Source organism: Myotis lucifugus, unplaced genomic scaffold (assembly GCF_000147115.1).
Source record: "Myotis lucifugus unplaced genomic scaffold, Myoluc2.0 scaffold_57, whole genome shotgun sequence".
Lineage (NCBI taxonomy): Eukaryota > Metazoa > Chordata > Mammalia > Chiroptera > Vespertilionidae > Myotis > Myotis lucifugus.
Window position 1 is genome coordinate 6,730,253 of NW_005871105.1, and position 14,010 is coordinate 6,744,262.

Here is a 14,010-nt window from a genome sequence, read left to right on the forward strand (position 1 = left end):
CCCAGGTGTGGAGGCGGGTTCCCACGCTCCTGCCCATCCTGGAGGCGGGCGAGGGCAGGGGCGGCCCTCCTCTCCGCCCCAGCCAATCGCGGGCCACGCCGGCCCCGAGGAGGCGGGGCCCGCCGGGGCGCCGGGGGCCGGCGGGAGGGAGGTGCGCGCGTGGGCCCCGCCCGCCGGGGGGGCGTGTCCGGCGCCGGTCTTGCCGCAGAGCTGGGCTGCGGCGTGGGAAACAGCCCGGAGGAGCCGACCGCGCCGCCGCGGGAACCGCGCCTGCCGGGCCCGGGGAGGGGGTGAGGAGGCCGGCAGGGAGGTCGCTGTGCCGCGCTGGGCATCCGTGTCTCCGGCCGGGCTGCGCCCCGCGCCCTTTTCGCCGCGATGAAGCGCCCCTGCGAGGAGACGACCTCGGAGAGCGACCTGGACGAGACCATCGACGTGGGAAGCGAGAACAATTACTCGGGGTGAGCGCGCGCTCGGAGCCCGAGGCGTCGGGGAGTTTTGTGTGGGACGGCTCCGTGGGAACCTCCAGGCTCCTTTCCGCGGCGTCCTCACGAAGAGGGGGAAGTTTTGCCGGAGAAACGTTGAGTGGTGGGCGCTCGGGAACGTGCGTGGAGTGGGGCGAGGGAGGTGGGTTTTCACTCTAGGGGTGCAGCGCAGCGGACGGGGACGCCTGAAAGTGCGGGAGTTGGCCGCGATGTTGCCCGGCTGTCTGCACCGGGCTGGCAGACAAACAGGTCCCGGCGACGGGCGACGCCCCCGCCACTGAAACTGTCGAAATGGGCCAAGAGCAAAGAAAAATTGATGTTTTTAAAAGAGACTAAAAAGCTAAGTTGCTTGATGGAGAAATTGAAGCAACGTGCCGTGTCCCCGCTAAGCAGGGTGCGCGCTCCGGGTCGACCATGTGTGTCTTGGCTGACAGCAGAGTGAGTGACAGATGTAAGGATCGTTTCGGGCGTTATTCCTTTGACTGCCGGTTCTTAAGTCTGGGAAAGATCGGGGTCGGGATCACAGAAGCCAGACCTCCACTTCCCAGTGGCAGGGGGAGATTACCGAGGCATTTTAGTGCCGGGCGGGTCAAATGATAATTGCTTCTAATTGGCATCCCCAGAAGCACCTTAATTATTTATCTGCAACTGTCACTCAAAGAGCAAAATTCTTCCTACCTTTTGGAAAACTTTCAATGCTGTTTTCTTTCTTTCTTTCTTTCAATGCTGTTCTTCTAATACATACAAAACCAAAGCCTGATATCAGCAAGAGCAAAGACATTTGCTTGAAACATTGTTTACAAAGTATCTTCTAATTATTAAAGTGTCGGTCATCTTAAAAAATAAGAAGAGAAAAACAGAAGATGCCCTGTGAAAGGCAAAACCAGCTGAGAATGGGTAGGAATGAGGAGGACGTTTAATTCAGAAATAAGATCCAGAAGTGAGAAGATGAAGTACTAACAACCTGATCTGTGCAACATTTCTAAAATGGAAGAACAAATAACAGGAACCCTGGAAAATCTGAGAACATAAAGAATTATAGAATCCATGAATTATGAAGAGTAACAGATACAAACTAGAAAGGATGGCAAATATTCTAAGTGGCAAAATAATGATTTGATTGAACTCTCAGTATAAAATAATCTTTTCATTAGGAAACTCAAGAATGAGGTGCAGCTCCTAGAGGTTTCGTTTTCAAAGTAAAACCCTTACCTGGTAGCTGATCTGATTTTAATTTTCTTATCAGTGGCATTTTTACTTTGGAGCGTTCTTTTGGAAGATTCGGATACAAAACATTAAATTTGTCATTTTTTTCCCGTTGTGAGATATGACTAATTGAAATAGTAAGATAACGTGTGTTTATTTTAAAGATTGCATCTAGAGACAACCGTGTGACATGTGGTGATTGTATATCTGTTTGGTAATGGTGCTAAACATGGCCTTTATTTTAAAATAGCTTTGCTTTGTTCAGTATGTTTGAACGGAAAGAGGAGGAGGATGCTACTAGAGACTAGTTGACTTTTAAGAAACATTTATGAGTGGCACTAGGAAGTACTAATATCTAATTTCTCACCCTGACTGCCCATAATTATTTTACTAGGAGACTTAATAAAAGTTTAGGGATGTTTTTGCCAATGGATTTGGCATCTAAATTACTCATTAAAACTTTTCTTTTTTTAAGCCACCATTCATTCCTACCTGAAAAGAGATATAGGCTGGAAGCAAAGTATGTTAAGAGTAAAGCAAGAATTAAGAATAAAGTAACACAGACCTGAACTGCGAAATCACCCTCAATGTTTAATAGGTGGCATCAAGTACTCAGAAGAAACTATTGTTATGTTAATGAAGCACCTGACATACTCTTCCTATTTCATAGGCAAAGTTCTAGCTCTGTGATTAGATCGAATTCTCCAACAACAACATCTCAGATTATGGCAAGAAAGAAAAGGAGAGGGGTATGTGATTTTTTTTCTTTTTATTCCATGTTATGCAGCCTAATGTGTAGCAGTTGTGTTTTTTCATCATGAGTAATTTTATCATTTGTGTATTCATAAACTTTTGTTTTGCTTTCTTTGGGATAGATAATAGAGAAAAGGCGTCGAGATCGGATAAATAACAGTTTATCCGAGTTGAGGCGACTGGTGCCAACTGCTTTTGAAAAACAAGTAAGCTATCCTCACCCCTGACCACCCCAACCAAAAAGCTCAAAAAATCTGATTCTCTCATCTGGGAAAGCCTGTTAAAGCTTTTTAAAATAATGGTGTATGTGCCCTGATCTGGCACAGAGCAGTGATTTCAATAAAATGCTTTGTTGTGGCAAAACTATTAAAAACATAATCCATCGTGAAGCTGAAAAACATTTCCATTCTTGGGCTTATTTTCCCCTTAAGGGTAACAGTGTTCATTCTTTCTCTGTTCTTTCTATGAAGACCAGTGGTGGTTTTGTTTAAAACCAAGATGTATGTGGTATTCTTTTAAAAAAAAAAGAAGGATATCATGTGTGAAATTTCATTTTTGTTTCAAACAGTTTAAGAAAAATAAGCTTTTTATTTTAAAAATTACCAAAGCCCAGGAAGTAACATCTCCAGCTCTATTTTCTAAATAACTTATACGAATACAATTTAGTTACCAACCCACATGGTTTCATTTTTAATCCCTGGGTTAACAGAATAATGCTCGATTTGGAGCATCTTTTTGGAAGTTTGGTAAAAATCAAACTAGCCACATGCCCTTTTCAGAATTCACGTATTTCTTTACAAAAAAAAAAAAAAAAATTTTCACACTTAATAGAGTAGGAAGCCAAATATGTAAATATTTCTTTGTCATTTTAGAAAAGTTTTTCCTCCTGCCACCATGGCTAATGGCATAGATTTCTAACAGCATCTTTCAAAGAATGTGGCATCATAACCTTGTTGAAAATACTTTCAATTTAATTCAAATAGAATGTAAGACAGCAATTGTTTGTTTATTTCATTTTGTTGTTTATTTCATGAACCAAACTAACATTACAAAGCCCTCAGAAATTATCCAGAAACTACAATTTTGTTATTAGTCACGTTCACTGAAACTACTGTACATCTTCATGGAAAAATTGAGCACTGACAGAAGTACAAGATGTAATATGCTATTGATTATATATGTTTAAGAGAAACACAGGCACCCATTCTAGTAGCAGTAGGCTGAAACTGAAGATTTCATTATTTAGTGATATTTTTACTTTGAGTACTGAAATACCTAGTTATGAGGAACCATCAGTTTGGTGTGGTTTTTGTTGTTGTTCTTTTTCTTTCTTTCTTTTCTTAAATGTCAATTTAAAACAAATCTTAAAAGCAAACCTCAGTTGTTTGGCAGCTAGTTGCCATAAACACAGACTTTCCCATTTGCAGAGCTTGGCTACCAACCTTAGTGAGCTGGCCCTGTCACAGTATGATTAGAAGGGTATTTATTCAAGCAGTGTAAATAACTGGCATTGAGCTGATAATTTTCACGAAACAAGTAACGCATAGGAACCTGAAATAAACTTCTATTTCCTTTTCTGAAAAAAACATATTGGTTTAATTATTTAGCTCCTCCAGGAAATTAGAAGCCACCCACAGCACTCTGAGACAGTTTGAGGTGGCACTTTTTTCAGTTGGTTTCCAGAAGTTGCCTTATTTTAAAAAGTGGGGACATAAAAATACATTTCAAAGAAAATCTTATTAAGAACTATTTTAAAGGGTTTAAATATCCTTACATGTTGCTGATGCTTACTAGATAAGTAGTAAATTATGCTTTCTTATTTATGATCTTGAAATTCACAGTGACACCTGCTGGTAATTATTGGAAAACATAGTAAAAGTCTTCCCTTTTTTATTTTTGGTTCTGCTTACCCGAGGTCTAGTATGAATTAAAGACTTATTAAAATTTTTTATTTTTATTTTATTTTTCTAGCTGGAAAGTCAAAACATTTTATTTTAAAATGTTAGAAAAGCATTAAAAGAGATATGTCCATTATATAACCAAGAATGTTAAATATTTGGAAACTAAATCTTCTAAAATGTGGCAGACACTTTCAGAGAGTTAAATATTGCAAATTATTCTACCATATGTCTTCTTTAATACCAATAATGTTTGATATGATGAAAAAATACCAAGACCAACTAATTATTCAATCAAAGTCACCAAGTCAGGGTTCAGCAATAATTTGAGATTCTGTTTCCTTATCCTCCAGAGTTGTATTCAACTGATCTGGACTTGAGCATTATATAGGACTATTGGATGTTCTATATAACTAGATAATGCAATTAAATATACTATTAACCAAGGTACTGATTGGATGCAAAGTTTGAGATTTTCACAATTGTAATTTTGGTGGAGTAACATTGGGGAGTATAGCTATTCTTATGATAAAAATATTTATTGTACTTTTTAACCTTTAAAAGTTGAAATATCTGTCATTAGGTGTGACATAGCAACTATCTGTCATTAGGTGTGACATAGTAATTAGAGTTTTCATTTAAAGTTTGGAAGGAATTCAGATTTTTCTGTGAAAAAAATTAAACTTAGAATTTTCTAGTGAGAAGGAAAATTGAAAATCCAGTACAAAATGTCCCAAATTTGTTTCCATAGAACTTACAAGACTTTATTACTTGTTTATGCAGGGATCTGCAAAGTTAGAAAAAGCTGAAATATTACAAATGACAGTGGATCATTTGAAGATGCTTCAGGCAACAGGGGGTAAAGGTAAGTAGGTGACTTCATTTTCCCCACCCCTTTCCACCTTTCTTTTTTCACCCCTCCTCCTCTCCCCTCCCCAAGATTGCAAGGAAGTCATAGTTGAGCGGTTCTTTAACAAGCTGGGATAGGAGGTCCCAGATTAAAGCCGTGAAAATCAATGCTAATGGCAGGATTGAACTCGTGGGAAAGAACTTCTGGAACAAAAGGGGCACTTGACCCTGGGCTTGTGTTTGCTTTCATAATACTGTGGGAGTGAAGCTTCATTCACAGCAGCCCGGTCAGAGATTTGTTTGGGACTTCAGAAGCACATGCTGGAATCTGTACAGAAAGACAAAACAAACACACAAACATCCAAACATAAACAGGAGGTTAAAGGCAATCTTTTCTCTTTTTCTTCTTTCTCTTCCCCAAAGCCCCCCATTAAATCAGAGCTAGAACTCAGTATAATGCAGCTATTCCAAGGGAAGTGACTCTAGAATTACTCTCATCGTTGTTTTCAGATTTGGGTTGGTTTTGGATTCAGACCAGACAGAGCATTTGAAGTGCAGGTAGTGAATCTCTACTGGAAACCGTTAATGGAGCAGTCATTCCTAACCAGAGCAAATAGGAGAAGGTTCCTTGGGCCCAGTTCCCTGGAGAGATGTTCTCTGTATTCCATAGTGATTTGGGGAAGAATTGTTTAGGGGGTCAGGGACAGACCCTTACTTCATGCTAAAAATATACTTGAGATGGGAAAGCTGTAATTCTCATTCAAGTTTTATCATCCCAGTTCCACTTGACTGGGTTTCACCCTTTTGTATCTTTTTCACCCTTCAAACAAACCTTTGGTATTCATCTTAGCCAAGGGTGTTATCTATATATATAAAAGGCTAATAATATGCTAAGTGTCTGACCATCTGACCGGTTGCTATGATGCACACTGACCACCAGGGGGCAGACACTCGACGCAGTAGCTGCCAAGCTGCAGTGACTTGGCAGCAGCGGTTCTCGGGTGACACACCCCAAAACCAGAGAGGAGGGAGCCCAATTCCTCACAGGGCCACGCGATTCCACCTTCGGCCGTGGGTTATGTTGTTGCTGGGGCACTGTCGGGGCCCGAATCTGGTTTACTGCACACTTGCTTTTGCATTCCATACTCTGTAGGACAGCAACTTTGCAGAGTGCCCTCTCGCACTCTGGGACCCTTTGGGGGATGTCAGAGAGCTGGTTTCGGCCTGATCCCCACAGGCCAGGCCTAGGGACCCCCCCTGCCAGAGGGATCCGCTCACTCTGAAGACACCGGGGAGGGACCATGGGAGGTTGGCTCCAGGGAGTGTTCGGCCATCTTGCCCAGGTCCTGCCCTGCCAGCCACCTTCTAATTAATTTCCTTTCAATGTGCACAAAATCGTGCACCTGGTCACTAGTTTAATATATTTGACAACTGGATAAGTACAAGACACCACCAGGGGCTAAGTGCTGCTGCACCTATACTCTGGAAGCTTCTCTGTGCTTGCTATCAGCCTTTTACTATGTATTGTCATAGTTTGCCATAGATGAAGGCAGGAAAGGGGCATTGGAGGCAAGTAGCTGTTACCAGTTGGTATGGAAGTAGTTCAGTATTTAACTCCACTATGGCCATGCTGCTGAGGACCTGTGGAACACAGCCCTGGCCGTCACCTCTAAATCCAAGACCAACCAAAATCTGAAAACAACATGAGAGTAATTCTAGGGCCACTTCCTTTGGAATAGCTGCATTATACTGAGTTCTAGCTCTGATCTAATGGAGGTTTGAGGGAAGGAAAGGAAGAACAAGAGGAAAAGATTGCCTCTAACCTCCTGGTTTTGTTCCGATATTTGTGTGTCAGGGAGGCTGATCATTGTACAAGGAAGCCCACGTGCTGTGACTTACCCTTGGTTGCACCTTCTCAAGGAACCATCCTGAATGAATGGGCGTGGGTTTTTAAATTTCTGTTCATTAAAATGTAACCCTCAGTATAGCATGCAAGCATTCTTACAGAATGGAGAAGAGAATGGATGAAATCTTAAGAGCAAAGGATCCCTCCCAGGTTGGCCACTGCCTCACTTGTGACCAGACACAGAAAAGTGCACTGTTGCACTATGAGGCCGACACTAGTTCTCTGAGCTCTAAGGCCCCTCCAGCCCCACATTTCCGTCTGCACCGACTGAGTTAGTGGTGGTGCAAGAAAAGTTGTTTGTTTGCTCTGCCTCCCTTGGCATCGTTAACCACATGACTGAGAATTCTTATCAACATTTCAAATATTTGGCCTGAGCTATACTTGTAAAGAGTAATATTGTTCTTATGCCTTACTATAAAAACTAAGTTCTGTCTTGGTTGCTATTCTTGGCTACCTGAACAGTCCTAAAATCCAAACCAGAATAGTTTATGAACACACATTTCCCAGCAAGCACATACAAGTGGCCTGACTGCCAGGTCATTAAACAGGTCACCAAGCTGGAGAATATGTGGGCCTTGAAGAAGGGGGGCGGGCAGTGTGGGCTCACATCGCCCAAGACTCACAACTGCTATAAGGGCCTCATAGTGTGCTGATGTCTTAGAGCATGGACTCTAGTTGGGTTTCCTGTTCACAAATCCTGGCACTGTCCTGTAGTTGTTCTGTGATGCTTGGTAAATTACTAACCCTCTCCGAGCCCCATTTTCCTCATCTGTAAAGTGAGAACAGTGCTAGTGTCCACTTCACAAGGTTGTGAGTTTGTTCACTGAAAGCTGTAGCGCAGTGGTGGCACAGGTGATGTGGTATAGACCTATGTGCTGTACTATAATTTTTGGCCCAAGATTCATTCATAGGAGGCAGCTGCTCATCGTCATTTCCCTCTGTATCCACCAACAGGATAGGAATTGGCATACTTTCTGTTCCTTAAGATGCAACAGAGAACTCAGTGATATACAGCAACATGTAGCTGGCAAACCACAGATTTCAAATTTTTTCATGCCTGTTCATGAAAATTCTTGGAAGCTCTGAGGGTTACAATCCTGTTGGTTCGTTTTTTTTACAGTCTACCTTGATGTTGCCGTGGTGTCTAGAGAGGATTTAGTAGAGTAACCTAAATTTCTAAATCCTTCTGGGTTTCTGAACTCGGTCTACACTGGTGATTACCTCCCTCCTCTTCTCTCATGGGAGACAGAGTCCCCAAAGGCCCACAGAGAACCCTGAGGACGCTCCCGTGAAATCTTTTCCATGGAGGCGGCTTCTTTAGGGAGAGCTTTTCCTTCTAATCCCAGGGACTTTGTTGCTAACTCTGCCTAAGTCCTCATCTTCCACATTTCATGATGCTGTCTTATATCAGCTTTGTGCTGTTGTTACTGTTTTTATAGGGTATATTTTTGTTCCAGATGTTTTTTGGGCCTTCCAAATTTCAGTTCGAATTCTAGCTTTAGGACTTTTGAATATTATGACTACTATTTTCCAAAGTGCTTGAGATACAGAATAAGATAGTCTAATAATGAATAGATGATAAATGAAACATTTTGTTTTTATTGGATTTTTTCATACCAAGTAATGACAACATGTTTTCACTTTGTTGATTTAAAAAAAGCCGCTGAGAGTCAAGAAGCATTTTTTTAAAAAAATTTAAGATACAGTAAGTGTTGGTGCAAGAAAAGTCCTTTATTCGAAAGTCCCCAAGCCGCTAAAATGTATTTTACCTCTCTGTTTACCGCCAAGAGAGTGCGGATGTTTCAAAAAAGCCCTTTAATCTACAGCTCATGTGACAGAGACAGCGCCTGGAACTCTGTGTCACCGTGAAAAAATTCGACTAGGGAATTTCACTAGTCCACAATACAGAAGGAGAAACACCACTTTTTCCCCTGGAAGTATTTGAAACATGCATGTTCTTAATCACACACACACACACACACACACACACCAACCACACCCCCGCCCCCACTGTGAAATTTGGTTGCAAGAACAACTGTAGTACCCAGCAATGCCAGAGTTGTCACACATGTGAATTGCAAAGTGTACTTTCTATACTCTCTTCACTTCTGCACAAATTGCAACCATAAGTAGCTGGCAGCGTTGTCAGAAAGGATCGTGGTTCTGCTTCAATCTTCTGAGGACAGAGTGGGACCTAGTTGGTAGGACTCTTAGTAACTGGATCCTTTTCTCCTCTCTCTCTCCTGGCCCCCACTTTGCTCAAACCTCCCTTTAGGCTACTTCGATGCACACGCGCTTGCCATGGACTTCATGAGCATCGGGTTCCGAGAGTGCCTGACGGAAGTGGCCAGGTATCTGAGCTCGGTGGAAGGCCTGGACTCCGCGGACCCCCTGCGGGTGCGGCTGGTCTCCCATCTCAGCACGTGCGCCTCGCAGCGGGAAGCAGCGGCCATGACCTCCTCCCTGGCCCACCACCACCACCCGCTGCACCCGCACCACTGGGCTGCGGCCTTCCACCATCTGCCCGCAGCCCTGCTCCAGCCCAACGGACTCCACGCCTCGGAGTCCACGCCCTGCCGCCTCTCCACGACTTCAGACGTGCCTCCTGCCCACGGCTCCGCGCTCCTCACGGCCACGTTTGCCCACGCGGATTCTGCCCTGCGGATGCCATCGACGGGCAGCGTGGCCCCCTGCGTGCCGCCCCTCTCCACCTCGCTCTTGTCCCTCTCAGCCACGGTCCACGCGGCCGCCGCAGCCGCCACCGCAGCGGCGCACAGCTTCCCCCTGTCCTTCGCGGGGGCCTTCCCCATGCTCCCCCCAAACGCCGCCGCTGCCGCGGTGGCAGCCGCCACAGCCATCAGCCCGCCCCTGTCCGTATCAGCCACATCCAGCCCTCAGCAGACGAGCAGTGGAACTAACAGTAAACCTTACCGACCCTGGGGGACAGAAGTGGGCGCTTTTTGAGTTGTCATTGAACTTGTTGCCATGGTAACTGAAAGTCCTGCATATCAGCATCTGCACCGGAAGGCCGCCATACAGATGTCTACAGACCCACCAAGGAACAGTAAAGCTATTTGAGACACACACCTCACAAGTGGAAATGTGGTATTAGCGATCTGTTTTCTTTCTTGTGGTTGGTTAAGGCAGCTTGGTAACTGACGTCAGCAACGTTTGAGAACTTCACACTTGCTTCCATGTAGAATTTTCCCGGAAAGTAAAAGACTGTACCATCCAGCCTTGCCTCGGTATATCCAAATTGGAGAAGAAAACGGCTCTGACTGAATTCTCTTGAAACTAGATGAGAAAAAAATATTCATGTTTCCTAAGTGCCTGAGCTAGTGAAGTTTTGTTCTGAGCATGGAACATTGCACAAGTGACAAGTGTAGAAGTTAGGTTAAGAAGGGAGAGAGACAGAAGTCTTGCGTTAGGCTGCAGACATACAATGCCAGGGAAGAGTACTCTGTTGAAACCAACAGGTTTTTATTGGCCAAAAGGATTGCTGAAAATAATTTTCAAGTTGAAAGACCGAGTTTTATCTTAGTTTGCTTTCTTTGTACAAACTTGCCAAGTGGTGACATTCAGCAATACACTGGTATAAGCAATTATTCCATCAGTGCTCAGATTAGCAAGCATTCTGCCTGGTCTGCAAACCCCGAGGCACCTTTTTCTTTCATGGCTCAGAATGTGGTGCTTCTTCTATAAACCATACATTTATAGAGTACACCCAGGAGCAGTGACCTACTGTGTGCCCACCAGAGGCTAGCTGACTCATGCCAACTTGAAAACTCCAGTTTGTAAAAGTTTAGCATAATTTATTCCGTTTCATTTGGACTATTTCCACATATGTATCTTCTTCATTTTGTCCCAATGACATGTACTATCCTTGTCATCCTTTTGGGAGAAGTAGCATTTCTGGAGGTGATGAGACAGGGAGGTAGATAGATAGATAGCATTTGGAACAGAAAAGCCACGATTTTTAAATGCTCTTTGTCAAGCTCAAGATTGCGTTTGACCCCAAATCAAGATGAATGTATGCAATGGGATGTACATAAATTAGTTTGTCCATGCCTAGACTAGTGCTACATAATGGTGTTTTGGTTTCGTTTTGTTTTGTTTTTTATTTTGTTTAATGACAAAATAATCTCTTAATACATTGAAATTGAGCACATGAGATTTTATGTTTGAAAGATAAAGACACAGCATGTATTATTATGCACTTCATTTCTCTGCTGTGTGGAGAAAGCAATAAAGAAGAATGTTAAACATTATGCAACATTATACTTTTAAATATTTGTTTTAAAATTACTGTACCTAGTCCTTTTTGCATTACTTTGTAACCTTTTTCTATGCAAAAGTCTACATATCACTAATTAAATGAAGTCCTTTTTGACTATTTTTATGTGGATGAGTTGCTTTGCAGAATGTAAAGTTGATATGAACTTCAAGGCCTTCCTTCACTAACAAATTAAGCCAGGGCTTTTCTTTTGCTCTTTCACAGCTTGCTGGAAATTAGTTTTTATCTGAGCTTATAAATCTATTAAGCATAGGTGGGTAAGACATTATTTGGAGGCAGGAAGTGATCCGTTTCCTTTGCCTTTTATTCTTAACCACGGTTCTTGGAAAAGTGCAAATACAAGAACTCTAAATAATACTAGTAGTATACCGGACGTGGGGTAATATGCTAGAATGTGTCATACTTTTTATAACTCAAAAACATTTGTAGTGTTTTTAAAAATCACGTACATACATGAAGGGCAGATATATGTCTCCTGATGATGAATCCTCTATATCTACCTCAATGCCAATTTCTTTTGATGCTGTAGGAATTATGCAAATATCCCCCCTTCAATGAAGCCTGAAAGAGACCATTTCAGAGTTCCCAAAGCTATTGGGCCACACATATGAAAAATTAAGAAAGAATGCTCTTATTATGCATTTCACTTATGCTCAAAGCTAAAGGAAAAAGTGGGAGGCTTTTAGTTTTAAAAAAATCAAGCGTATAGTTTATCTAATTTCTTCTGTCTGGAAGTGGGTAAAAAAAATGAGCAAAAACAGATCACCATGTTCCTTCTCTGTGAAGCTCTCTGGTTATTAAATTTTCTGTTAGCTCTGATGGAATTAGGTAGCAAATAAGAAAATGGATTTAGTAGTATTTGAAGTTTGCTTTTTAATCACGATTTGTGGGCTGCTGGCCTAGAAATGATTTTTATTATCTAATAGTTGATCCTGTGCCTATTGTAATGTCAGCATTTAAAGAATTCTTTTCCTATTTTGGAATGTAAAGTGTTTTAGAGAGCAGGAATTTTTTTTTAAATTTAGATTAAATATTTTAAGATAAATCCCCTTCCTTCCTCCTTTCTTCTCTTTCTTTTCCTCTTTGTTTTTTTTTTTTAAATATATTTTATTGATTTTTTTACAGAGGAAGGGAGAGGGATAGAGAGTTAGAAACATCGGTCCGCTGCCTCCTGCACACCCCCCACTGGGGATGTGCCCGCAACCAAGGTACATGCCCTTGACCGGAATCGAACCCGGGACCCTCCAGTCCGCAGGCCGATGCTCTATCCACTGAGCCAAACCGGTTTGGCATCCTCTTTGTTTTTTTCGTACATTTTTTTCTTCCCCGTTTCATAAGGGTTATTACTTTTCAGTTTAATTGATTGAAATATTTTCAAACCAACTTGCCACCTAGTTGCTAAGGGTTATCAGTGTTCCTAAAGAAAATCATTATCAGTAATTTATTAATTGGTTCTTGATCAGTGTTTCACATCATCAGCTTTTAACATTACATTTCACTCATTTCTATAAACTTTACCATTGAGTTTTCCATCTCTGATCAAATGTGTTTTTTTTAAGTATGTTGTTATTGTTTTTTAGAGAGAGAGGAACAGAGAGATAAAAACATCGACGAGAGAGGAACATCATTGACCGGGCGTGAACATCATGACCCTTACTGGGGATAGAGCCGCATCCAGGGCCCTGTGCCCTGACCCGGAATCAAATGGGAGACCTATTGGTTTCTTGGTCAACCACTGAGCCACACCAACTGCGTTGATCGAATGTTTTTTGAAATTGGTGTTCTACCTTTAGGTGTGGTGATTTTCATGTTTGCTACCAAAATGGAAAAAAACCAACAAACAGCAAAACAAAACAAAACACACCACTTTTTATATTTCAAGGAAAAAAGGAACATTTAGGATTTGATTTATTGGTGGCTTTTATTTGTGTAAAAGTCCCAAAATTAACTCATAGGATTTTTGGTAGGAAAAAGGGGGGGGTGGGGAGGTGGAGGAGAGAAAAGGAAAAGGGAACATTTTTAGAAAATTGGGTTTTCCAAATGTTAAAAGCTGTATGCATGCCTAACTAGAACAGTTTTGTATTTCACATCAGTGCGCCAGGAGAGGTTTATTGAATAACTGCTGTGTACCCAGCACTGTGCTGTATGTATGTCAGGTTTTGAATGGTGTGTTGTCCCACATGATAGTGACAGGTATGGCTGCCACCCTAGCTTTTACAGGGACCCTCAAAAGAAAGGTGCCCTAAGAGTGAGGAAAGGGGTTTCTGGAAACTGGCTGGGGAGGCTTTTTCTCTCCTTGGAATCTTGCTATTACAGATATGGTATTTCCTATCATATTGGAAGAAATCTGTGGTACTTTTAAAGCAATGTTGAAACATTAAAAAGACCAGCTATTAACTAGAGTGATGGCTGTTTGACCTACAAATATATGTGTACCAAAAATCTTAATGAAGCCTTTGGATTATCTTCCGTATATGTTAAACTTGTTTCTTTTACCAATAATTAAGTTACCACAAAGTAAGAGCAAAGCCACCTTAGGTAATATCAACACAAACTAAGATGATATTTGAACTCCATATTTTCCTAAGTCTAAGATTCCATCACTCTAAAGATCTTCTATTG

At 42.0% G+C, this 14,010-nt stretch overlaps 1 protein-coding gene across 1 annotated transcript; it reads left to right on the forward strand.

Moving 5' to 3' along the window:
* Nucleotides 1–213: 213 nt before the first annotated feature.
* Nucleotides 214–12,363, forward strand: HEY2 (hes related family bHLH transcription factor with YRPW motif 2). Its single transcript, XM_006089240.3, has 5 exons — nucleotides 214–458; nucleotides 2,359–2,437; nucleotides 2,564–2,647; nucleotides 5,123–5,204; nucleotides 9,370–12,363. The coding sequence occupies exons 1-5, from the start codon at nucleotides 376–378 to the stop codon at nucleotides 10,056–10,058; spliced, it is 1,017 nt and encodes a 338-aa protein (XP_006089302.1). The 5' UTR covers nucleotides 214–375; the 3' UTR covers nucleotides 10,059–12,363.
* Nucleotides 12,364–14,010: the final 1,647 nt, after the last annotated feature.